At 48.7% G+C, this 26,748-nt stretch overlaps 1 protein-coding gene across 1 annotated transcript in view; it reads right to left on the bottom strand.

The window, feature by feature from the left end:
- Positions 1-26,748, bottom strand: part of XPO1 (exportin 1) — a 908,600-nt gene that overhangs the window by 153,960 nt on the left and 727,892 nt on the right. Inside the window, exon 18 of the mRNA XM_085612347.1 lies at positions 11,493-11,676. Coding sequence (XP_085468473.1) covers positions 11,493-11,676 — 184 coding nt within the window. The remainder of the gene's footprint in view (positions 1-11,492; positions 11,677-26,748) is intronic.

Below are 26,748 nucleotides of genomic sequence, written 5' to 3'. Positions count from 1 at the left end.
CATGGAATGAGTGGGAGAGGCGGAAAAGCGTACGCAAATCTGCCTGACCAGTTCATCCATATCGTATTGCCCTTTGACTCCGGGTGGGTAAACCTGGCGGCGAAGGTTGGGCATTTTGCGTTTTCGTGTGTGGCTAACAGATCTATGTCTGGTTGGCCCCATTGTTGGAAAAAGGGCAGTAGGACTTGGGGATGTAGTTCCCATTCGTGGATCTGTTGAGTTTGTCGACTCAACAGATCGGCAATTTGATTGTGAACCCCTGGAACGTGTTCTGCAAGTAGGTATATTTTCTGGGGAATGGCCCATCTCCAAATGTTCTGTGCGAGCTGGGACAGCTGGAGAGAATGTGTGCCTCCTTGTTTTTGTATGCAATTCATGGCTGTCATGTTGTCTGTCCGGATGAGGACAGTTTTGTTCTGGAGATGTAGTTGGAATGATTTTAGTGCTAGGAACACTGCTAGCAGTTCCAGGTAATTGATATGGAACACTTTCTGCTGAGTGGTCCATTTGAGTGGTGTGGCCGATGAGATGGGCTTCCCATCCTGTGAGCGATGTGTCCGTTGTCAGCACTATCTGTGGAAGAGGCTCTAGGAACGGCCGCCCTTTGGACAGGTTTTTATGTTCCACCATTTCAGAGAGCGATGTGTGCGGCTGTCCACCAACACCAGATCTGTAAGTTGTCCGTGAGCCTGGTTCCACTGACCTGCTGGACATTCTTGCAAGGGACGCATTTGAAGTCTTGCATAAGGCACAATGAAGATGCACAACGCCATCATGGCTATGAGTTGCATGAACACTTGCTGGAAGAGAGTGTTGGATTTGGAATTTTGTGATAAGAGCTTGTATATTGGCTATCCTGGCTGGGCTGGGATATGCTAGGGCTGTGGAGGTGTTTATGGTGGCTCCTAGATACTGATGTATGTGAGAGGGTTGGAGATGAGATTTGGGATAGTTTATTGTGAATCCAAAGTTGTGTAAGATTTGGATGGTTTGGCGAGTGTAAAGAACACATTTGTTGAATGACTTGGCTTTTATTAGCCAGTCGTCTAGATACGGGAAGACAAGAATCTGTTGCCTTCCGAGATGTGCTGCTACTACTGCCAGGCATTTGGTGAATACTCTGGGTGCGGTTGTTACCCCGAATGGAAGGACTGTAAACTGGTAGTGTTGTCCTTCCACCACAAACCTTAGATACTTCCTGTGGGCAGGATGTATGGGAATGTAGAAGGAGGCGTCCTTGAGATCTAGTGTGGCAAGGAAATCGCCTTGTTGCAGTAGTGGGAGCAATTGTTGAAGAGTGATCATATGGAAATGATCTTTGTTGATATACAGATTCAGGGGTCTGAGGTTGAGTATTGGTCTTAGAGCCCCGTCCTTTTTGGCGATTAGGAAGTAGAGTGAGTATACACCTGTACCCGGATGTTCTAAGGGAACTGGTTCTATTGCGTGTTTTTGAAGCAATGAGAGAACCTCTTGTTTGAGGAATGTAAGATGGTCTGGTGACATGGAACGCTGTTTGGGCGGTATGTGTGTGTGTGTGTGTGTGGGGGGGGGGTAGTTGTGAGTTCAAAGCAGTAACCATACTGGATAATTTGTCTTACCCACTTATCTGTTGTAATGAGTTCCAGACAGGTAGGAACTGTTTTAGTCTTCCCCTGACTGGAGTGGAATGATCTGGGGGGAGTGGAGGAAAGTCACTGTTTTGTGGCAGGGGAGGTACGAGTGTTATTACCTCGACCTAGCCCCTTGTTGTTTCCTCTGTATCCGCCTCTAAAATATCCTCTACTGGGGGATGTTTGTGTAGAGGTTTTGAATGTAGAGGAGGTGTCTGCTCCCATATTTTTGGAGGCTCCTCTATAGAAGGAGCGCCGAAAGGAGCCACATGGTTTGGGAGACTGTAATGCTCCCATGGACTTGCCGTCTGTGTCCTTCATTTTTCCAAGGGCTGTGTCTGCCGCTGGCCCAAAGAGCTGTTCCTGATTGAATGGCTGACTGAGTATGGTAGTTTGCACCTCTGGCTTAAAGCCTGAAATGCGTAGCCAGGCATGTCGAAGGAGCACACTTGTGTTAATTGCTCTAGAGGCAGTGTCTGCGGCATCAAGCGCACATTTAATTGCTGCATTTGAAATAAGTTTTCCCTCCTGGACAAGGTAATTTGCCTGGGTTTTATATTGGTCTGGCAGATGTTGTAAGAGTCTCTAATTGGTCGTAGTGGGCCCTGTCATAGTGTGTTTGTAGGGCTTGGGTGTTGGCAATATGCCAATGATTAGCGGCTTGTGCTACTACTCTTTTGCCAGAGGCTTCTAACAGATTAGATTCTTTGTCTGGGTTGGTGTGTCTCCTGTGGTTTGGGAGTTGGACCGTTTCCTAGCATTGGAAACGACCAGAGAATCCAAAGGGAGTTGCCCTTTGATGTAATTAGGGTCTTCAGGGGCAGGCCTATATTTCTTTTCTATCCTTGGGTTGAGAACCCTGGCACGGACGGGGTCTTTAAATACTTCGGGGGCATGTTTTATGACTCCTTTAATCATGGGCAGAATTTGTACAGACTTTTGAGATTGTTCGAAAGTGTCTAATATAAAGTCTTCCTCTGGTGCGTCTGAGTGCATTGTGACGCCGTGGTAAAGTGCCGCTCTATTTAATAATTGGCCAAACCCCAGGTGATCGTCTGGAGGCGATGGTTTGGAGGAATATGGCTGAGGTAAGGGATGTCTGGTAGAAGGAACGCCCAATCATCCAGTGGTGAGGTGTCTGGATCCGTGAACGGATCATTACGGTCACCCCCACCCCCTAGGTCATAATCATCATCCTGTGGAGGTGGTGTATGTGATGGGGAGGGTATAGGCAAGGGTGGTGTAGGCAGTATAGGAGAGGAAGGAGGCATAGGCGATGTTGCAGAGTCCTTCCTGTTTACAGGAAATGGAACAGGTGGTGTGTCCGTTTTTTACATGGCACCGCGGTCACATGTCCAGTCTTGGGGTTGATTTAAATCTTTTTCTGCCTTGGGTCGATGGGATCTGGATGAAAAAGTTCTTGTTCAGGAACAGTCTTTGGTGCCTATTTTTTCGGTTCCGATCGAGGTTTTGGTTGATCGGTGGATTGTTTGGCTTTAGGAGGCGTATGAGAGTCCTTAGCCGTTGGTTTCGGTACCGATGATGGTTTCGGTGCCGATGTCTGTTTCAGAGCCGAAGTTGTATCTGTAGGCTTGGGAGCCTTCGGTGCCGGTTTATCTATTGGCCTTGGTGTTCTCGGGGCCGAAGGCATTGGAGCCGATTTCGGTGCCGAGGGTGCCGGTTGGACAATGACATGCGGTTTGCACGGCCCAGAGCTACCGGAAGGCTTATGTTTCTACGGAGCCGAGGCTTCTGAAGGATGTTTTCGGGTCTCGACTGGGGCCAGCAGGCGAAGTCTTGACCAATGCCTTTGGTTTTAGTGGGGCAGGGGCAGTAGTACTCACACGTTGCCCAGGAGTGATGGGGGTAGTCTGAGTAGTCTGCTTCGGAAATTATTTGTAGATCTTCTGAATCTTCTTCTGGGACATCGGGGCCTTCATCAAAGATGTCCTCTGGTTCCGGAGCGGTTCTCTGTGCCATGATGTGTCTTCGAGCCCTTCGATCTCGAATGGTCTTTTTGGATCGAAAGGATGCGCAGGCTGGACAGCTGGACTCGTCGTGTTCAGGTGAGAGGCACAGGTTGCAGACTTTGTGGTGGTCACTGTGCGGAAAATTTGCTCCACACTGGGGGCATTTTTTGAAAGGCGTCCTTTCCATGAGCCATAGGCTTCACGGCGTGGATAGGCCCAGCGGCCCGCGTCGACGTCCGGAATCGAGCCGATTTAATCGATGTCGAGAATGAAGGTGCTTTGATGTTGTGTGTGAAATTTTGCGCTTCAAAAAGCTTGGAATCGATATATCCAACCGGAGCGGAAAAGTTGCATCCGAACCCAATGGCAGAAAAAAAAAAAAAATCTAACGATGGAGCTGATGCCCATGCGCACTGTCGTTCAAGGGAAGGAGTCACCTATCTCGTGACCAAAGACTTCTTCCGAAGACGACAACACCCTACAAGCATCCAAGCCCAACACCAGATGGCGATCTACTATCCTAAGTGTGTGATCTGCAGCTCATATGCCTCGAACAGGGAGTTATCGGCTTTTGGGTAAGTACTCAACTGGCAGAGTTAAGGTTCTGGGCATAGACTCCGGGGTCTCCCAGGGTCAGGTAGGTAGGCCCAATGTTAGCCTATGGCGGGCAGGGGGCCTTTGGTTGGTGGCTGCTTGCAGGCAGGCCACGCGGCTGTGCGAGCTGGGCTCCTGGTCACTCACTCAGGTCAAGTGGGGAAGAAAAATAGGACAGAGATTGCACTCCCAGGGGCACTCGGGCGGCTGGGTGCAGGGTGCTTTTGAGCCGTCGGGTGCTCAATGCATTTCAATGGAGAAGCTCTAAGACGAACAAAGGCTGCAAGCTCAGGGACAAAGATTCTTCAGGTGCGACCACCACTTCGAGAGGTAAGATGGGAAGCTGTAGGTTAGGTAGGCACCCAGGAGCTGGGCACAGGGGGCCGCAGGGCGCCGGGGTGTCTTTTCGCTTCGGGAAATCTTACCCTCAGCTGGAGGGGTCCCTGGTTCTGAGGCTGCAGGCGTCGTCAGGAGCGTCAAGGTGGGTCCTTGGGTACTGGATTCTGGGTCAGTCGCCAGGGGGACGTCCTCATGGTCTTTGTCCACTCCGGCACAGGCCAGGCTTGGCGGGTGCAGAGTGTGCAGGAGTCACGGTTCCTGGTTGGCACCAGGGGTTTGTTACTTGCTTTGAGCAGAACCACTGCTCGTGGGAGTACCAGTCATTTTAGAGTCACAAGGCAGAGAGGTCCTCCAGGGTTTTTGAGGTTGCGGACCACTGGAGACGCCGGGTTTTAGCAGGAGCAGGTTCGAGGGTCGACAGGCCTGTAGGGCTGGGGCCAAGTCAGTTGGTGTCTTCCTCTTGTTAGCAGCTGCACGGCAGGTCTTTCTTCTTGTTCTTGCTTGTTTCGGATTCGGGATCTGAGGAAGGAAGGTTCAGGGTGCCCCTAAATACTATATTTAGGGGCGTTACAGGTAGAGGTCAGGGACCAATGGGTCCCTTCCCTGGGGTGGGTCCACCCCCTATCCTGCCACTCTCCAGTGGGAGGGGGGCAGGAGCCTAATCCCGATTGGGCAGGGTTCCCAATCCTCAAGATGGCGAGAGCCCGGAGTTGTGCTTCACCTCGCCTCCCCCACCTGAGGGTCGGCAGAGGCTGGCACACCCCCTTTCCTCACTTGGGGTTTCCAGAGAGTCTTCCGGCCAGAGTGGGGGTTGAGATCAGATAGGGGCCAGTTGCTGAGTACATCAAGTGGCTTGGAGAAGCTCACAAAGGCGGCATGCCTTTGAAGCTTCCCCTGCCCATCCTGGGGGAGGATGCATAGCACCTCGCCCAGTTATGTGCATTGTTGCAGGCCCAGGAGAGCGGATGGCTCTCTACCCAGGGGTACAGCAACATGTCTGCTGTGTGGCAGCCTAGGCAGCCTTTCAGACAGGACGTGGATTGTGGGTTAGGGTCAGGGGGCAACTCTAAGTTGCCCTCTGTTATACATTTTACATTAAATCCCACACTGGCATCAATGTGGGTTTAATGTGCTGAAGTATCATACCAAACTTCCCGGTCTTCAATGTAGACATTATGGCGTTGTGGAGTTCGTAATGACAAACTCCCAGCACCATACATTCTTAATGGCAGCACTGCACTAACAGTGCCCAGGAATGAACTTGGGCACTGTAGGGGTACAGGGCTCATGCACCTGTACACTACCCACAGGCATCGGGCCCTCAGCTAGAGGGGTGACTGATGTATACCAGGGCCGTGGTTTTTGGGCATGGCACACAGGGATGTGTGCCATGTCGCCTCTTCACTTTCTTCTGCACCAAGACACGCAGCCTGCAAAGAGTGTGTGAGTGTCGGGGTACATGGCCTCTCTAAGGGTGGCACAATAAGTGCTGCAGCCCTTAGAGGCCTTCTCTGATCACAGTGCCCTGGGTACCTGTGGTACCATTTACCAGGGGCTGACATGTGGCCAGAGATGCCAATTGGGTTTAGGCTTCAATGCAGTTTTAGACAAGGAACATAGGCCCTGTGTACCTGATAGGCAGGAGCCCAGGGCACACTTAAAGAACATCAGCAATTCAGCAAAAAGTGGGGGCATACCCATGCAAGAAAGAGGGCACTTTCTCACATGTAGGTGTTGAGGGAGTTTTTGGATCCGACATGTTCTTCGGCTCAGAAGCTTTCAGTTTGTCCTGTTTCGGCTCCGAAGCTTCGTCTTTTGGTTGCTTCGGAGTCAGGGTTTTAGGCATCAAAAGCATCTTCGGTGCCAGCAAAGAAAGGTGGGGCACCGGCTTGGTTTTAGGCTCTGGTGCCGAAGGTGTATGTTCGGTGCCGGGATGGGGCCGACTCTTGCCAGTCAGAAGACTTTGGTTTAGGTTTCATAGCTGGCCCGAGGTCGGGCTTTTGGGAGTTTGAACACGTTATTGACCTGAGCCCGAGGGTGAAGGTGTTACCGGAGTCTTAAGTTTGGTGGTGTGCTGGGTAGTAGTACTCACTGTCCGCTGAGCCGGGGTAACAGTCTGCTAGTCTTCCTTGGAGTCGTCAGCTTCAGAGACGGAGATATCCTCTTCTGCAGGTTGAAGTTCAGGATGGACTGTAGAACCTGCCTGGAAGATGTCTGGAATAGAGCTGCTGCTGCAGGACATTTCGCGTCATCGAGCCCAACTATCAGGGATGGTTTTCTTCGACCGGAACGAAGTACAGGCCTTGCAGTGTTTTCCCTCGTGCTCGGTGGAAAGGCAGAGTTTACACACTTCGTGCAAGTCTTTGAGGGAGAATTAAGCACCACACCTGGGGCATTTTCTAAACTGAGTTCGTTCCATCGACGGCCGTCGAGGTCAGCGTGGCTAGGTCCAACAGCCCGCGAAGATTTTTTTTAAATTGGAGGATGCGCGTCAAAAGGGGAACACGATCCAGAACAATACAGTCGAGCGGTGAAGGATTGCGCGTCGAAGGGGGTTCGAAGACTATACTGACCCGGAGCGCAGGAAATCACATCCGAACCAAATGGTGGAAAAAAACGATCTGGGGATAAAGTCGATGCCCATGCGCACTATCATGGTAAGGAGGAGTCACCTACCTCGGGACTACAAAGACTTCTTCAAACAAAACAAACTGCAAACATCCAAGACCAACACCAGATGGCGATCTATGCACAATATATGATCTACAGCTCATTTGCCTTGAACATATAAGTTTCTAGCTTGGAATTGGGCATGGTTTCTCTACATTGAGTTGCAAGCATAGAGACTTGAACAGCTGTTGACAAGCCAGTGTAGATCTTATTGCAGAATGGAATGTGGCCCTTTTGCCAGCCAATCGTCCAGGTAGGGATAAACCTGGTGGCCTGTCTCTTAGAAAAGTCGCTACCGGAGGTATACATTTTTTCCTTACAAGGAAGAAGTTGAAATAGAAGCCTTTCTCTTGTTGACTGGAAGGAACTTTTTCTATTGCCCCTTTTAACAGCAAGGTCGAGATTTCTTGCTTTAACAAAAGATGTTGATGGGTTCTCATTGCGGGTGGATTTCGAAGGGGGTTGTGAACAAATTCTAGGGTGTGGCCCGATAGATTATGTCCAGTACCCATCTGTCCTTTGTAATGGCTTCCCATTGGCACAGAAAGGGAGAAAGACGAAGCAGCTGAGGCTGAAGTCAAGAAGAGGTGGCTGGTGGACAGAAAACGTCACTGCCGTCTAGAGGAATCTTGAGATTAACCGTGCCGAAGGCTTGCGTCTAGCCGATTGCACGCCGCATTAGAAGCACGAAAAGTTTGCTGCTGTCCTTCATATTGTGGTCTGTAATTCGTTTGGGAATACGGCTGAAATCTGTATACTTGATAAGACGATCTTTGCTGAAACTGTCCTCGTCCCCCACGAAAGGACTGAAAATGCATTTGCTGCAGCATACCTAAGGTACGTGCTGTCTCTGTAGCCTTCTTGATACCCTGTAACTCCTCAACATGTTTTCCAAACAGGTTTTCCTCTAAGGGCTTAACTAATATATTTGATTGAACTTCAGGGCAGAAGCACGTCTCCCTCAGCCAGCCCTTCCAATGGAGAACAGCGGCTCCTGTCATTTGTCTGAAAGTGATCGAAGATGGATCCATTGCTGAATCAATTACTTCAGAAAAAGCTCTAGCACCTTTCCTGCAGGAGGTCTTTGGCTTCTTTCTTTTTATAATCTGGAAGATGTTCAAAAAGCGGTGCAAGATTCAACCACAACTGGCAGTCACACCGCCCCAAGATTGCTACGGTATTGGAGGCCTTGATGGAAGTAGCAGCCATAGCAGCAAAGCGTCTGCCGATGCGATCTAGCCATTTACCCTATGTCTGGAGGCACAGAACAATGAGATTGCAGATTCTTGGAGCGTCTCTGTGCACCTTGCATTATCACTGAATCCGGTCGAGGATGCCCAGTCAAACACGCAGATGCATAATCGGGTGCTTTGTATTTCTTTTCCATCCTCGGCAATACAGCCAGAACATAAGCCGAATTCTTCATAAGTTTCAAACCTTCGTTCCAAATATAATCCACAATTGGTATGGATCATACCGATTTTTTAGCCGGATCCTTAAAATCATAGCAGAAGCATTTGGTTTGCACTACAGGCAAAGGCAAATCAAATCTTTTAGAGGCTCTTTCCAGTAACTTCTTTGGACACACCCCAGACAATGAATGGCGCCAATGGTGGCCAAAAAATTGCGCCCCCCCCCCCAGCAAAGCCGGCCTGCACGGTAAAAAATTTAGGAATAAAAATTGATTCCGATCTGACTATGAAAACCCAGGTCCAATCTACGGCTGGTACATGTTTTGGACTGCTGAAAACTATGAGAAATGTCCTCCCTCTTGTCCCAATTGCACATAAGAAAACAGTGGTCCAGGCTTTGATCATGTCCAGACTGGACTATGTAAACGTACTGTATCTGGGTCTTCCAGACTACCTGATGAATCGTTTGCAGGTGGTTCAAAATGCTGCGGCCAGGGCAGTTTTGACAGTGGGGCCTAGAGACCATATGTCCTCCCATCTGAGTACCTTACACTGGCTGCCTGTAAGACAAAGGATGTGTTTTAAATCCTTGGTTTTAACGTTTAAAGCCATCAATAAGATTGGAGCACCAGATCTTAGAAATAAGATTCAGCTGTATAAACCCTTCAGAACACTACGTTCGTCCTCAACAATTAATAAATGTGCCCAAATTTCTCCTTTCTTGTAAGGGTGGTCCCTCCTTTCAGGTGGGCGCAAGCAAAGGTATGGAATAGCCTCCCTCTCAAGCTGCGACAGGAATGTGACCGTTTAAATTTTCGTAAGGGCGTGAAAACTTGGCTCTTTCAAGACTAGAATGGTAGTGTATGCTAGTTTTGCCATCTGTGTCGGGGTTAAATCCGCACCGGGACCCTCCTTGGAGTAGCTGCGCGCTTAATAAATACCCCATAACATAACATAACGCATGGAAACCTCCAATATCTCCCGGAGAAAAACTCACTGGAGGTGGGGAAGGTGTTGGTGAAGATGGAGCAATGTAATAATCCGATTTTCGTCCAACCAAGTTTGAGATCCTAAATGAGCTCACCACCCTCAGGCTGATCGTCTGCTTCACTCTCGATGTAGTCATCTTGTATTGTAATGCACAAAGGTGCTGGTCTCTCTTCTTCAGCACCAGGCGGTGGAGTAACCACTGGCGGTGGCAAAAGAACCTGAAAACCCGGTGCTCTGGGCATCAGCGGTACTGGAGCGTGAGTGTCTGGAAATAGTTTTAATCATGGAGCATGTGCCTAAGGTCAGTGACCAGGGAAGTTGGCACCAGCATGGAATCTCTCCATACCTCCTGTTGCTCGTCGTAAGCTTCATATGGATAGTGTTCCTGCAAAGAGTTATATTGTTACTCCGGAGGATGATCCATGAAGGAGTAATGACCTTTCCATATAAAATGACGTGTCCTGCATGTGTGTCTCCTCTTGCTCATACATGTCCTGGCATTTAACAGTGAGCTGTGATGGGCTGTAAGCTGGACCGAACAAACTCATCTACCGATTCCTCCGTATCAAGAAGGTGAGAGGGAGGCAGAGGTGATATCTTGGAAAGAGATGTCAAACCTGGAGACTTTATCAATTGGAGACTTAATGTCCTGTTTGTTCTGTTGACGACAGTCGACGAAGTGAGATGTCTGAAAGTGATAGTAGTCTTTTCAGCAGTCTAGAAGGGGAGTTAAACACTTATCGTCAGAAAGCCCGTCAACAGGTCATAGACTATGTCGTTGATTGTGTTCCTGTCATCTGAGCTGCGATGCCATCGACAAGCTGATAGCCATCACAGTATTCGTCAACGAGGCAGTCACCACTACTGTCGACGCTACAGACATCAATGGAGATTTGGCAGTTGTCTGACGATGGGTCAGTGGACGGAGCTTTTTTCGTTGACGAAGCCTGTTTTAGAGTTGTGACCGGCAGAGAAGCACCAGAAGACTTTCAGACCAGAGTCTTTGTTTTAGGGCTGCTTTTTCGGCAGAGGAGATTTTATCTGCCTTCATTTTCTTAGGATCAGTCTTTAATGAGGTAGAGCCCTCATTTTTACGTTTCCTTCCAGCTGTGGATGGCCCAAACCTTTCTTCAACATCAGATCCAGCGTACGATCTAGATTTTTTCTTTTGGAGCCATAACAATCTGGCCTCCATGTCCTTTAGAGTTTTGGCAGAAAAGGTTCTGCAGTATTACAGTACTTGGCTGAATGTTAGGGATAAAGACAAGAGACTGTTTGCGGGGGTCCTCAGAGAAAAAGTCTTGCTTTCTCACAAGATATGCAGGGTCTAAAAAGCCTCTTCTTCGATCCCTCTGACGTTTTAGAAGCAAAGAGGTAGAAAAACAGTACCTTGAGATACATTTTAGCAGGGTCAAAAGTTCACTCACTGACAAACTGAGCAGAGCTCAGGGAGACTCCCTTACATACATGTAGTTATAAATCTGCTTTTCTAACTACCTCGAGACTCCCACCATGACGGGGAAGATACAAGCATGTGAATCTGTGGAAGATTCAATACTGGAGAATATGCAGAATAAATGGACACTCAAATTTCCTTCACAGCCCAACTGCCCCTTGTTCAGCACCAAGCAAGTAGATGGCACATTATGGAAGAAAAAAGCATGTGCTAAAATGATGCAGGGTTACGAGATCCAGTACATGTATTACACGTCTGTCTCAGTCCTAGTTGAAAAAACAGTGATCACACAGGCAATGGTCTAACCAAAGCAATTAAGAGACACTCATAGGAATAGGAAGTCTATGGTGCTAATCTGACTGCCATACAGTATTGCTATTTATTTTTTTTACAAACATTCATGCAATTCAGGGCATCAGACACATGAAACCATTATAAACATCCTTACCGTTTGCCTGAATGGCTGCAGAAATATTTTCACTTAGGCACTTGTACACATTCAGCATATCTAAATATATCCTTCCAAGCTGAATTACAAATGGGTGACCAACTGCTTTACAAGCTCGAACATTGGTTTTCAAAATGCTACCAAGCTGCTTCACTGTTTCTGGATCCTTAAGAATATCAACATTCTAATGGATAAAAGAGAAACATAGTTTAGGGAAGAGAAACATTTCCTTTTCAGACCTGCAAGTATTTAGCTTGCCTCTCTCCAAAGACTACCTGTATTTCACTAATAACGGCAAATGCATTTGTAAAGAAGAAAAGGTTAGAGGAAATCAGAAAGTGTAGTCAGCGGATGGATTATGTTACTTACCCTATAAGCATCTTTTTGAGGCAAGCAGTAATGTAGATTCACATGTTCAGTCTACACCTGCCATCTAGTTTTGGGCATGTATAATTTTGTTTCCTCAAAAAGGACTTAAATGACGAGCTATAGTGACAGAGCCATAGTTGGCAATGCGCACAAGAATAAACTCCATAGACTGTATTTCTACACGGCAGGTGAGGATGGCAACAAAGAATGTGAGGAAAGAAATATGCTACTTACCCTGTAAGCACAAGTTTATGGCATGTAGTGGTGTAAGTGCACACGCACTGCATACTACTGCAATCTAGACTTCGGTCCCGAGTTGTACAAATTTTTTCTCTCCGATAAAGTCTTTCAAGGCACAAGGTCAAGTGACTCCTCTTTAGTGGTAATTCGTACAAGCATCGACTCAGTTGTTAGATTGTTATCCTGCAGGCGGGTGAGAAAGGAGCCTCAGGTATGTGTAATAAGATGAGCATGCTAACTAAATAAATACTGAAAACTAATAAATGTAAGGAACTGCAACGGCCACAGGTGTCCGGGGAGGAGGGTGGGTGCATGTGAATCTATAGCACTGCAGGCCATGAACACATGCTTACAAGGTAAGTAATATTTAATTCAATGGCATTTGTGGCTGTTGAGAGAGAGAAAAGAGAGAAAAGAGAGAGAAAAGACCTCTTATCCTCCTTTTGCATACATATTTGTGGCTGTTGATACACATGCTCTGCATAGACTGTTAAGAAGTGGCTAACCTGTGGGTGTTGCAGTGGTTTGAAAGAGTATGTAGCACTGCCGGACCTACACTGGCTTGTTGGGCTACAAAAACTGCCACAAAATAAAGTTAGGCGATACTGTATGACGTGGACCGTGAAGCTGCTTTACATCGGTCAGCTGTGGGAATATGTCCTAAAATAGCCATGGTTGCTCCTTTTTTGCGAGTAGAGTGCGCTCTGGAAGAACAGGTAAAGGTCTTTTGGCCTTAGCATAGCAAGTTTGGATGCACTTAGTACTTAGAACGCACTTTACTATCAGTCTGTGTAGGAAAGTGCCCATTTTTGCACGGTTACCCCCTAACCTTTTGCCAGATACCGGATGCCAACTGAGTGTGCCCTGGACCCCTGCCAATCAGGCTCCCAGGGCATGTGTTCTTTCCCAAAACTGTACCTTTGTCTCCACAATTGGCACACCTCTGGGCCACCTACAAGTCCCTTGTAAAAGGTAAATCTGGTACTAAGTTACTAAGTGCCTTGTGACCAGAGAAGGCCTCTGAGGGTTGCAGCATATATAATGCCCCCCGTGTAGGAAGCTGGATTTCTGTTGCAGTACTCTACCCTGTTTTTACAATTGTACACAACTCACAACGGGAATCCCCTCTCCACTCCCTTGGACTGATCACTTCCTGATCCCTCTCATGGGCCACCCCCGATTTCCACCAACACGATCACTCGCAGGGATCGTAACTGGTCTAAACTTCCTCTGGATGCCGGCCCTGGAAGCTTCCCGACCTTCTAGTAGCCCCAATCCCATCATAGCTAATGAGGAATACAATAGCTGGATCCATAGCTCCTTAGATGCTGTGCTCCCCCTGAAATGCTCTCAAACAAAACGTAGTGGCACAACCGCCCCCTGGTATTCCCCCAAATGACGGGAACTAAAACGATATTGTAAAAAGCTAGAGAGAAAATGGCAACTCGATTACTCCCCTACCAGCAAAACCGTGTATAGGGAAGCAATAAAAACTTATATAGAGGATATCAAAGCCTCTCAAAGCAATCTTCTACGAAGAACAAATTAAGGTGGCTGCTTCTTCCCCCAAGGAAATTTATCAACTTGCTAAAACTCTCCTCAAACTTCCCCAGAAACCTAACCCAATTGATGCCCTAACCCACTGTAACAATCTGGCAGAATTCTTTCTCCAGAAAATACAAAAAATATATGCCTCCTTTCCCCTCACTCAGCTTGATCCTGCCCTGGCCACTATCGTAAGCTCAGGACCCTCAGTCACTCTGGATTTCCTCCCTCTTATTGATCCATTATATTAAACTACCATGCACAAAGTGAAATCTGGCTCCCCGCTTGACCCGGCACCCCCACGATACCTGCTGCCGGCCATAAGAAACATTCTTCCAACTACCCTTGACCTGCTCAATGCTTTTATCTCCTCTGAGTGAGAAAGTGCCATCTTTCTTGCATGGGGTGGCTGATGTATGCCAGGGCAGTGTAGGTTGTGGGCATGGCACACAGGGATGTGTGCCATGTCGACTGGTTTGTCCTATACCCAGACACTCAGCCTGCAAGGGCAGTGTGTGTGTGTAAGGGTACAGGGCCTCTAAGGGGGCACAAGGTGTGCTGCAGCTCTTAGAGGCCTTCCTTGGTCACAAAGCCCTGGGTACTTAGGGTACCATTTACTAGGGGCTGATATGTGGCCAGGGTTTGCCAATTTGGGTTTGGTTTGTTTTAGGGAAGGAACATAGGCCCTGGGCACCTGATTGGCAGGAGTCCAGGGCACACTCAGTCAAAGTACATTCAGCAATTCAGCAAAAAGTGGGGGCATACCATGCAAGAAAGATTGCACTTTCTCACAGAGACCACAAAACGTTTCCACTTGGCTGCGTAGCAAGCTCTAGTGGTAGGTCGTCTATCTTCTTTAATGACGTTCATACAGTCAGGGGGAAGATTTAGATAACCGAATTCTAGGATTTCAGGTGCCAGATCACAAGGTTGAGCTGCGCTGGGTCCGGGTGCCTGATTTCTCCATGGTTCTGGGTTAAGAGGCGTGGAGAGAGGTGTAACTTTTGGTGCGGTACTACAGATCGTTCCAGCAGTGTGGTGTACCACGGTTGTCTGGCCCAAGTTGGAGCTACTAGGATGAGGGTGAGGGAGCGTTGTAGTTTGCGCACCACTAATGGAATGAGTGGGAGAGGCGGAAAGGCGCACGCAAATCTGCCTAACCAGTTCTTCCATATCGCATTGCCTTTCGACAATGGGTGTGGATACCTGGCGGCGAAGCTTGGGCATTTGACGTTTGTGGGTGGCGAAGAGGTCCATCTGTGGATGCCCCCACATTTGAAAGTACGGGTGAAGAACTTGTGGATGGAGTTCCCACTCGTGGATCTGTTGTGTTTGTCTGCTCAGCAGGTCGGCCATAGTGTTTTGGACGCCTGGGACATGTTGGGCTAGGAGAAAGATTTTTTGGGGTTAGGCCCATCTCCATATGCTCTGTGCTAGCTGAGAGAACTGCGGAGAGTGTGTGCCCCCTTGTTTTTGTATATAGTACATGGCTGTCATGTTGTCCGTGCGGACTAAGACGGCCTTGCCTGAGACATGTGTTTGAAAAGCCTTTAGGGCTAAGAATATGGCTAGTAACTCCAGATGGTTGATGTGGAGTAACTTTTGTTGAGGTGTCCACCTGTCCTGCATGGTGTGATGTAGTAGGTGAGCTCCCCAGCCGGAGAGCGATGAGTCCGCTGTCAGTACTATCTGAGGAACCGGTTCCAGGAACGATCGCCCTTTGGAAAGGATTTTGGTGGTCTACCACTGCAGAGAGCGATGGGCACGACCGTCTACCAACACCAGATCTGTCAATTGACCCTGGGCCTGCTTCCATTGGCGCGCTAAGCACTCTTGGAGGATGCATCTGGAGTCTTGCGTGAGGTACTATGAATATGCAAGAGGCCATCATCCCTATAAGTTGCATGAACACTCGAGCTGGAAGAGTGTTCCGGTGGAAATTTGGCGCGTAGAGCCTGAATGCTTGCTATCCTGGCAGGACTGGGATAGGCTAGCGCTTTTGAGGTGTCTATGGTAGCACCGAGGTATTTTACGTGGGACGGTTGCAGATGGGTCTTTGTGTGGTTTACTGTGAAGCCCAGGTCGTGAAGTAGTTGGATAGTGGCGCGAGTGTGTTGTACATACTGGTTGTATGAGTTGGCTTTTATGAGCCAGTCGTCTAGGTATGGGAAGACGTGGATGTGTTGTCTTCGCAGTTGTGCTGCCACTACCGCTAGGCACTTGGTAAACACCCGAGGTGCTGTGGTGACTCCGAATGGGAGTACTTTGAATTGGTAGTGCTGACCGTCTACTACGAATCTGAGAAACTGCCTGTGATCGTTGTGAATGGGAATGTGGAAATAGGCGTCCTTGAGGTCTCACGGCAAGGTAGTCGTTCTGGGAGAGCAGAGGAGATACCTGCTGGAGTGTGACCATATGAAAGTGGTCTGAGTGTATGTATTGGTTTAGGGGTCTGAGGTCCAGAATGGGCAGTAGCCTGACCGAATTATTTGTGTTATCCATCTGTCTGAGGTGATGGTGGACCAGGCAGGAAGGAAATTGTGGAGTCTGCCTCCGACCGGAGTGTGATGGTCTGGGGGGAGTGGAGGGAAGTCATTGGGCAGGGGTGGAGGCAGAGCGGGAGGTGTTAGTTTGGCCTCTGCCTTTATTGTTGTTACCCCTGTAGCTACCTCTCTGGTAACCCCTAGTGAAGGTGGATTGGTTAGGGGCTTATAGGAAGTGGAGGCGCTGTCAGAGGAGTAGCCTCTGGAGTTGTTTTTAAAGGAAGAGCGGCGAAAGGAGCGCCTGGGAGGCTGCGACTGCAAGGCTCCCATAGATTTTGCCGTGTCGGTGTCCTTTTTCATTTTTTCAAGGGCAACGTCGACGTTGGGGACAAATAGATGTTGCTCGTCAAAGGGGTGGTTGAGGATGGAAGTCTGCACCTCGGGTTTGAACCCTGAAATTTGTAGCCAGGCATGCCTACACAGGAGGACACTGGTGTTAATTGCCCTAGAGGCGGTGTCTGCGCAACGAATGGAGGTATTGTTGATTACTTTACCCTCCTGGATTAGCTCGTTGGCTCTATTCTTGTAATTGTCAGGGAGGTGTTGCATTATGGCTTCCAGTTCATCATAATATGCCCTGTCATATCTTGCTAAAAGCGCTTGGGTGTTTGCAATGCGCCATGTGTTGGCAGTCTGGGATGCAGTTCGCTTGCTAGAGGCGTCGAGGAGTTTGGACTCCTTATCGGGTGGTGGAGCCTCACCGGATACCTGGGAGTTTGCACGCTTACTCGCATTGGAGACTACTAGGGAGTCTAGTGGGCGGGGCCTCTGATGTAGGTGGGGTCTGTAGGGGCGGCCTTCTACTTTCTCGATGCGAGGGTTGATGACCCTGGCCCTAACCGGGTCTTTAAAGACCTCCGGGGCGTGCTTGATAACCCCTTTAAGCATGGGCAGAATTGAAGTGGCCCTCTGTGCAGTGTCAAAGGTGTCTAGGAGGAAGTCCTCCTCCATGGGGTCTGAATGGAGATCAACTCCGTGGTAGTGTGCAGCCCTATGGAGCAGCTGGTTAAACCCCATTGTGTCTGGGGGGGGGGGGGGGGAAGAGAGGGACGGTCTTGAAGAGTAAAGGTCATCCTGCGGGACGTTTGGGATGTTGTAGTCGTCCCATGGGTCTGGGGAGCCTGTAGGAGTAGGGTCCCCTGTGGGCTGATCATGCGGCCCGTCCCCTGTGTCGACGTAGACATCGTAATCATCCTCATCAAGAGAGGGTGTAGGAGAACGATGAGGTGGGGGAGGTGGAGGAGGGGGTGAAGGCAGTCTCAAAGGGGAGGTAGCAAAGTCTCTTCTCTTTGGAGGTGGAGCTGGGGCAGGCTTGTCCAGCGGTCTCTTTTTGATGCTGAGCATCAAATGTCCAGTTTTAGGGTCTTTGACATGTGTTTTTTGTAGTGGATAGGGCTGAAATAGTTAATCTGTGGGGGCCGATCCTTCGGCGCCGAAGGTGTCAGAGCCGTAGGTTTTTTTATGCTTCGAGTCAGCATCGGTTCGCTATTTTGAATCGTGTGGCTTAGAAAGGTCTGGTTGTTTCCTCGGTTCCGAGACGACTTTCAGCTTGGAGGAGTGGGTGTCGAGGGCCTTTGGTTTTTTGCTCGGCTCCGGGGATGGTGTCGGTACTGAGGAGCTAGTGCCAGTCTTCGGCGCGGAGGAGGAGGAGGCCATCTTCTTTTTAGGTGCTGGTGCCGAGGAGTTTTTCTCAGCATAGAGGGCAGGCAGGCTCGAGCCCGAGCTGCCGGAAGGCTTGATGTGCTTCTTAACCGGGCCCGAAAGCGAGGTATGGGAAGCAGTGTCTTTGGTTGTGCCTAGGCCCGAGGGCGAAGGCATGTTCGAAGCCTTTTTTGATGTCGTTGAGGGTGGGGGTCGATGTTAGTACTCACGCCCCTCTATGCCGGAGTTATGTCCTCGACATCTGAGTCAGCAGCTTCGGAGGCGCTGACGAGGCCCTCTTCGGTGTGCTGCTCCTCCGGAACATCGACGCCTTCTCCGAAGAGGTCGTCGGGCAGCCGATGAGTGTGCCATTGTTCCCCTCACCCTTCGGTCCCCAATAGATTTCTTCAAACGGAAGGATTTGCAAGCCAGACAGTCTCTTGCCTCGTGTTCTGGGGAGAGGCAGAGGTTGCACACCTCATGGAGATCGGTGTGGGGAAACTTCGACCCACATCGAGGGCACTTTTTAAATGGAGTCCTTTCCATCATCCAGGACCGGAGCCCAGGTAGGCCCGAAGGCCTTCGTAGACAACCAGAATCTAAGACTTCGAATGATGAGTCGCGTCGAGTGTGGAGATCGCAATCGAAGACAATACCGCGGAAAGGGAAGGATTGCGCCGATAAGAAGAATACATCCGAGCCCGATGGCGGAAAAAAATCTGAGGATGGAGCCGAAGCCCATACGCAATACGATCCAAAGGAGGAGTCACATACCTTGTGACTTCCAAAGACTTTCCAAGAGGAAAAACAACTGCAAACATCCGGGCCCAACACCAGATGGCGATCTAGGCACAGTGTGTAATCTGCAGCTCATATGCCTCAAACACCCTGTTTTCGCCACCTCTAGGAGATCTCTCTGGAGAAATCTGCACAATATTCAGCCCTGGAGATAACTGGGCTCTTGACGTCGTACGGGATCTCAACGTTTATTTGCGCTGGACCTCCTCAGTGGCCTCTGCAGTTTTGAAGCGCGTCGAACGCCTTCGACAGGGTTTGTGTCACTTTCGCTGTTGATCTGTGCGGCGATCTGCTGTGGGAACGTCGTCCTCTCGACGTTGGTCTCGATGTCAACTGCCCACGGCGATGGGGGGGGGGGGGGAACTCGACCTCCCATGACGCCTCGCTGACGTCGACCTCCTAAACGTCGACTGATGTGACTTAGACGATGCTCTCGACGTCGACATGACCACTCGCAGCATGGTCTTCGCCGGCGAGTCTCGACGCCGACCCCCCCCCCCCCCCCCGAGGGTGGCGGAGAACGCCTAGACGTTGACGGAAGCCTCGACGTAGACGGGGCTTTAGCAAGTCTCTCTGGGCCCACAGCCTTCGAGCCCGAAGTGCTGTGCCTCTACGCCGACATACTGGCATGCGGCAGAGTCTCGACGTCGAGGCGATGACTTATCCCTCGACGCTGAAGAATGCCTCAGCCTCTTCGACGGCGATCACGACGGCGAACATTTAGTCACCTGCTTCTTCCTGGACTCAGGGGAGGTGCAACTACACTGTTTTCGGTGTTGCTTGCTTGAAGAGGGAGTTCTGAAGTCTCCATGTCCACCTCCCTGCTGGCTTCCATCCCTCTCCAGCTGGGCATGAAGCTTGATGCGTTCTCCGTCATGCAGAGCCCTTTTAGAAAACTTCTGGCAATGATAACACTGGTCAGGGGTGTGTGAAGTTGGAAGACGCACAATACACACAGAGTGTGGGTTTGACAGTGCCATTTTCTTGTCACAGGAAGGACATTTCCGAAATAACGCAGGCATTCTGACTGGAATTTTTTTTTAAAAAACCTAAATACCAGTAGAATATACCCAGCATCCTCACAGAAGGAGCCGGAAAAAAGAACTAACCTAACTGTACCTGTGGTGCATGATGGGAGCAGAGGGTCTCCTGCAGGTCTTAAAGGCACGGTACCCTAACCCTTGGAAGCCTTAAAGGCAAGGTGACAGTTTTTTGTCTTTGTTTCATTATTGCTCTGTAATGCAGCCTACATGCAAATGCCTGTAATTACAAGTTTTCCTTGTGGCAATAAAGCATTGGTATAGAAGAAGTATGGGTAAGTCACTGTTTTGTATTGGAGGGGGAGGTGCATGTGTTAAAACATCTAACTCTGCAGTTGCTTCCTCTGTAACCCCCTCTGAAGTCTGAGGGGAGGGGGGGGGGGCGGTGAAGAAGTATGGGTAAGTCACTGTTTTGTATTGGAGGGGGAGGTGCGTGTGTTAAAACCTCTAACTCTGCCGTTGCTTCCTCTGTAACCCCCCCTGAGGTGGTTTTTAGAGCCAGGGGTTTGGTTATTGCCCATATGTGGATGCAGTTTCCGAGGTATTATTTTAGGACCCTGTTAGCTATAAGGGATGCCGAAGGGAACCACTGCTTGCTACGGACTGGAAGGGCTCCCACTGATTTGTCCACTTCAGTGTCCATCTTTTCCAGTTAAGAATCTACCACTAGGCCAAAGAGGTGTTTATTAAAGGGTGTGTTCAATATGGAGGTCTGAACCTCCGCTTTGAACGCAGATATATGTAGCCAGGCGTGGCTTCTTAAAAGGACACTAGTGTTTACCGCTCTGACAGATGTGTCAGCAGCATCAAGGGAACATCTGATTTGCTTGTTTGATATAAGTTGTCCCTCCTGTACTAAATTTTGTGCTTTAGATTTATGCTTTTAGGGTAGAAATTGGATGATTTGTTCCATTTCATCCCAATGCGCACGGTTGTATCCGGCAAAAAGCGCTTGAGTGTTAGATGTGCGCCACAAGTTTGATGCTTGTGAGGCCACCCTTTTTCCTGAAGCATAGAGAAGCTTTGATCCTTTATCTGGGGGTGGAGCATCCCCTGTAGTTTGGGAGTTTACCCTTTTGCGTGCATTTGAAAATACCAATAAGTCTAAGGTAATTGTCCCCTTATGTACATTGGGTCAGATGGTGCTGGCTTATACTTTTTATCCACCCTAGGGGTAAGGATACGCGCCCTGACATTGTGAAATATGTCGTCTACATGCATGGTCATCCCTTTCAGCATGGGTAACGTACGTTTGGACTTTAGTATACTATTAAGTGTTTGAAAAAGGAAATCCTCTTCGAGGGATTCTTTGTGGAGCTGTACCCCATGGTAATTGGCAGCCCTGCCTAACAATTCAATATAGCCTACACTGTTGTCTGGTGGAGAGGGCCTGGTAGGGTATAAGTCATGATGGTTGTCTGTGGGTGAGTCAGTGTTGCAGTCCCATTCGTCTATAGGTCCTGGCTGACCATCATTACCATCCCAATCATCCTGATTGATAGGTGTATGTCGTGGTGAGTGCTAAGGTGAAGTTGGCACAGGTAGAGACTGAGAAGGTGGTGCTGGAAGAGGAGGAGAAGGGTTAATTCCAATAGTTTTCTTCTTCAAAGGAATGTGCTACTACTCTTCAGTATCAGTCCTTCTCTTTATGGTCACTTTGGTGGTAATGTGACCAGTTTTAGGATGAATGTGCTTCTGTTTCGGGTCCGGTTTATTGAGCAGGATCGTCAAAACTGCTTTTTAGGCAACTTTGGTACATCAGTCTGTTTTGGTGCCGAAGCTTTCAGTGCCGACGGCTTAGGAGTTGATGTTTTCGGCTACAAAGTGTTTTTCGGTGCAGAGTGGTGATGTTCGGAGCCGGACTTGGGCTTAGATCCCGAAAGCTTTGGCTCTGTGCCCGAATTGGAGTGGGGCTTTTCGTAGCTGGAAGGCTTTTTGCTAGGCTTCAGTGATGAGCCGGAAGGAAGCGTGGTCTCATGCCGACCGGGGGTAGAGGGCACAGGTTGGGCCGGAGCCTTCTTTTTAGGTTTACTTGGGAGTCGGGGTGAGGTAGGGACTGGTACTTACAGTACATTGTCCTTACGGGATGTCTTCATCCTGGTCAGAGCTGTCCTCTGAAAAGGATTCCTCGTCCTTAATAGTGTCGCTGACTTCTTAATCCGATTGAGGTCCAAAGAGGTCTGGAATGAAGCTGGTGTATTGGCTCTGCATGTCGCAGCGTAGAGCCTGACGGTCGCGAAGCGTCTTCTTGGAGCGGAAAGCCTGGCACGCGTTGCAGTCCTGATCACTGTGTTCTTGTGACAAACACAGGTTGCACACTTCGTGTGAGTCGGTGCGCGGGTATTTCACGTGGCACCAAGGGCAGAATTTAAAGCGAGGTCATACCACCGACTGCGAGCCGAACCGAGGCGGCTAGGCCAGACGGCCTACCTCGAGCTCTCCGATTAAAAACGGGTTTTTTCAAAATAAACACGATACGGGAGGAAAGGAATACATGATCGTCGAGAGTGAGAATTCTACACACAGAGGGAAAACGAAGGATCGGTGTCGGAGCGAGTAACATCCGAACCCAATGCCGGAAAAAACACAACGTGAAGATTGAGTCGATGACCATGCGCACTATAACCGAAAGGAGTTGTCCCCTACCTTGTGACTAGGAAGACTTCTTCAAATAAAGACAAAGTGCAAACCTCTGGGCCCAACACTAGATGGCGATCTAGACATAGCATGTGATCTACAGATGTAAGAAACTGGCTCTCTATATATACACGCTACACCATAATGAGTTATAGTGTGCATAGAGTCCAAGTGTCCCCAGAGGTAGGCAGAAGCTGAAGTTGGATAGAACCTTACTCTCTAGTAGTGGTAGCTTGGTCGAGCGATAAGGCAGTATCAGAGGACAGTGTTAAGCATTTGATGTACACACTCAGTCAGCAAATGAATTCACACGCAAGCACTGAACTCTAGGCCAATTGTTGTTGTATAAAAATATACTGTTTGAACCAAGCAGGCCTGCTACAGGTAAGCTTTAAATAAGTTTCAGTAATAAGTTACTGGATATAGGACAGGTTAAAAATGCAATAGAAATTGCACTTTGTTTGATTTACAGGGGAGCAGTAGTATGCAACACTTCGCAAATACAGTACATTGGAATAAATGGGCTTTTTCAGTAAATTGCAGTGAAGTTACTTTTTACGTTACTTTTCTAACTCAGTGCTGGATACCTAGATTCAGCACTGTGACATTTCCTAGAAACAGGTAAGTAATTATGTTTTGGTTAGTCGCATGATTTTTAAAGAATATTTTCAGTTTTCAAAACTCCACACTTAGAAACTTTTTGAAGAAAAAGTGTCAATGTTAGCCTATGGAAGGAAAACTGGTTAACAGGTAAGTAATCAACTGTGGGAGTTAAGGTTCTGAGGTTAGACTCAGGGGTCTCCCAGGGTCAGTGATGCACTGTTGCACCGTCAGCTGCACTACGGCAGCTGGGTGCAGAGTGTTGAGGCCCAATGTTATCCAATGGGGGATAGGGAGCCTGTGGTTGGTGGCTGCTGGCAAGCAGGCCACTAGGTTGTGGGAGCAAAGGTGCTAGGGTTAAGTCCAGGGCAAGTTGGGGACCAAAGTAGCACCAAAGGTGCACCCTCTGCGGCACTAGGGCAGCCGGGTGCAGGGTGCTGTTTTGAGGTCGGGTGCCCGGTTTTCAATAGAGAACCTCTGGGAAAAAAGAAACACTGCAGGTTCAGGGACGAGGATCTTCTGGGTGCGACCACCACTTCAAGGGGTAAGTTGGGATGTCGTGGGTTGGTCAAGCACTGTTGTTTTGGCACACAAGGCGTTGGGTGCGGGGGTGCCTTTTAAAAAAACAAAAAACTTTATTGGCATTTTCTGTATTTACGTACATTACAGCAGTAACGATGGCATTGTTATACACAAAAAAAAATCTCGCATACTCTACATCTTGCCATTAGATCAGGTAACATCATGGTCTACAATCTCTTGCGTAGCCTCAGAGACGATGATGGGTCTCAGGAACAAGTGGTGGGGTAGTGTAAGCACCCATATGAGGCAGTCTTTGTTGTATGCTGAGATGTTAGGCGTGTTCTCCCTGCTAGCACTATGTCATTGGGGTGGTGGTATGCCAGCAGTAATAAAAAAAACCTTAAACAAACCTGGGGTATAGAACTGGGGTGCACTGTGTCTTTTTATTGTTGGGGGTAGTCGCCTGATTGATGCTTTGTGACAGGGTGGCTAGTTAGGCATGGGGAGGGAAAGTGCTGGAGATCACCCCTATGAAGATGTATTTACGGTCCGCTCACGGCTGTCAGTTGCGACCCGCCGGGTGACCCGGCCCTCTGCAAGTCATCCCCGGGCAGCCGCAGGGGCCACGAGCGCCCCCAGGGAACCGGTAGGTTGGGACTCCGGCATCGTCCGTGTTTCTTGTGTGAAGGAGTGGAGTAACATGGCCCATGGCATAGAAATGGGATGTTTATGAATTCTCTTAACCTCTTCTGTGCGGAGTATTCCCTCTTCAGCTGCGCCCCACTTATTAACAGCACCCCACCCATGCCGCTAGAGGGGCCCCCAGTGTTTTCCAATGCATAGAGATGCATAGCTTAGCAAGGAGAAGCAACAAGGACGCAAAGCGCATTTCCACCTTCATGTTTTTGCGGCGTTTGCAGATTCCAAGGGCACTAGCTTCCCATGTGTATAGGTATGGGAGTCCCGTGACCGCCCTAAGTGTGGTGTGGACTGTGTCCCAGTAGCTGTGGAGCATCAGGCAATCCCATAGCATGTGCTGGAATGAGGCACTTGGCTCCGGGCATCTGGGACAGGTGAAGGAACCTCCGGGAAAGTACTTTTGTAACTCCGGGACACGAGTTAATTTTAATGCCAGAGTCCATTCCCTAATGTGAAGCGGCCTGCGGAAGTTTGTTTCCCATTTCTCCCGGAGGGGTTCAAGGGTGCCTTTTGACTGCTCCGGTCACTGTGTTTAAGGGGGAGGGGGGGGGGGGGGGGGGGGGGGCGGGGAGAAATTCCTCTTGATTGAGGCTGCAGGCGTCCTCTGGAGGCTTGAGGCAGGTCAGGGGTCGCCGGATCACAGGGGGACCTCCTTGTGCTGTTTTTCCACTCGAGCTCTGGCCGGGTGTGCGGCGGGTGCAGAGTGGGCTAGATTCGCGGTCTCTGGCTGGCACCAGAAGATGTAGTTTAAACATTGTGAGAAAGTGGCTCTGTATATACTGTTCCCAAATAGGTACAGGGTGTACAGAGTCCACAGTCCCCAGAGGTTTGGCAGAGGCTAAAGTTAGATATAACCAAAGTGGTAGCTTGGTCGAGCAGTGAGGCAGTATCAGAGGACAGTGTAAAGCATTTGTTGCACACACTCAGCCAGCAAATGGTCTCACACACTCAATAACTGAGCTCTAGGCCAATGGTTTATATATAAAAATATATGCTTGTTTTATTTTAGAACCAACAATAGGTATTAAAATATACTTTCTCAGAATGAGATGCTTTATATAAATACTTTTGCAATATGCAATTGACTTTTATGGAAAGTTACAAGTGGTTGCAATAGGCAACACAATTTTAAATACAATAATGCATTGAGTTCAATGGTAGTTTCAAGTTATTTTCAACAGATTACGACTGGATCCTAGATTCAGCCCTGGGCAGTACTTGGAATCAAGTGATAAAAGTCGACTTAATTACTGTGATTTTTAGACAATATTTTGCTATTTTAAAAGTTGACACTTAGAAAATATTTCATAGAAAACAGTCAATGATTCCCTATGGCAGAAAATTCAAGTTGCAGGTATAGTATGTTCTCGTTACTTTTGTAATCCAGTACTGGGTATCTAGACTCAGTACTGGGACCTTTATCCAAAACAGGCAAGTAATTAAGTTTTCAGAAATTATACGATTTTTAAAGAATATTTAAAGTTTGCAGAAATTGAAACTTAGAAGAAATTTCACAGAAAAACAGTCGATTTTCTATGGGAGAAAATTGGGTTACTGGTAAGTACAGTTGTAAATATTTTTCAGAATCAGTGCTGGGCACCAAGATCCAGCACTGGGAGCTCACCTAAGAGCAGGTGAATATTTTCGTTTGTTACGTGGCTGATTTTTGGTGAATATTTTAAGTTTTGAAAATGCAAGAGGCCATCATCCCTATTAGTTGCATAAACACTCGAGCTGGAAGGGAGTGTTGTACTATGAATTTTGCGCGTAGAGCTTGAATGTTTGCAATCCTGGCAGGATTGGGGTAAGCTAGTGCTCAAGGTGTCTATGGTGGTACCGAGGTATTGTTTTATGTGGGATGGTTGGAGATGGGACTTCTGGTGGTTTACTGTGAAGCCCAGCTGGTGGAGTAATTGAATGGTGGTAGACGTGTGTTGTGTACACTGATTGTATGACCTGGCTTTTATCAGCCAGTCGTCTAAGTATGGGAAGACGTGGATGTGTTGTCTTCGCAAATGTGCTGCCACCACTGCTAGGCACTTGGTGAATACCCTTGGCGCTGTTGTGACTCCGAACGGGAGCACTCTGAATTGGAAGTGTTGTCCGTCCACTACAAATCTGAGGTACTTGCGGTGAGCTTTGTGCACTGGAATGTGAAAATAAGCGTCTTGTAAGTCTAAGGTGGTCAAAAAGTCGTTTTGGGAGAGGAGCGGAAGTACCTGCTAAAAGCGTTACACTCCAACCATTTTCATTTGGTATGTATGTGTTTAGGGGCCGGAGATCTAGGATGGGCCGCAGAGTCTCGTCCCTTTTTGGTATGAGAAAATATAGGGAGTAGACCCCCATGTTTTGTTGGTTGGTAGGAACGGGTTCTATTGCCTGTTTCTGTAGGAGGGAGGTTACCTCCTGCTTTGGGAGTATTAAATGTTCTTGTGACATTGGGCGCTGCCTGGGTGGAATGTTTGGGGGGGGGGGGGGGGGGGGGGTAGATATTAATTCTAGGAAGTAGCCTGATTGAATTATCTGTGTTATCCAATTGTCTGAGGTGATGGTAGCCCAGACGGGAAGGAAATGTTGGAGTCTGCCCCCGACCGGAGTGGAATGGTCTGGGGGGGGGGAGCA

This window comes from Triturus cristatus, chromosome 6 (assembly GCF_964204655.1).
Source record: "Triturus cristatus chromosome 6, aTriCri1.1, whole genome shotgun sequence".
NCBI lineage: Eukaryota > Metazoa > Chordata > Amphibia > Caudata > Salamandridae > Triturus > Triturus cristatus.
Note: the sequence above shows the minus strand (reverse complement) of the source record. Positions and strands in the feature narration are given on the sequence as shown.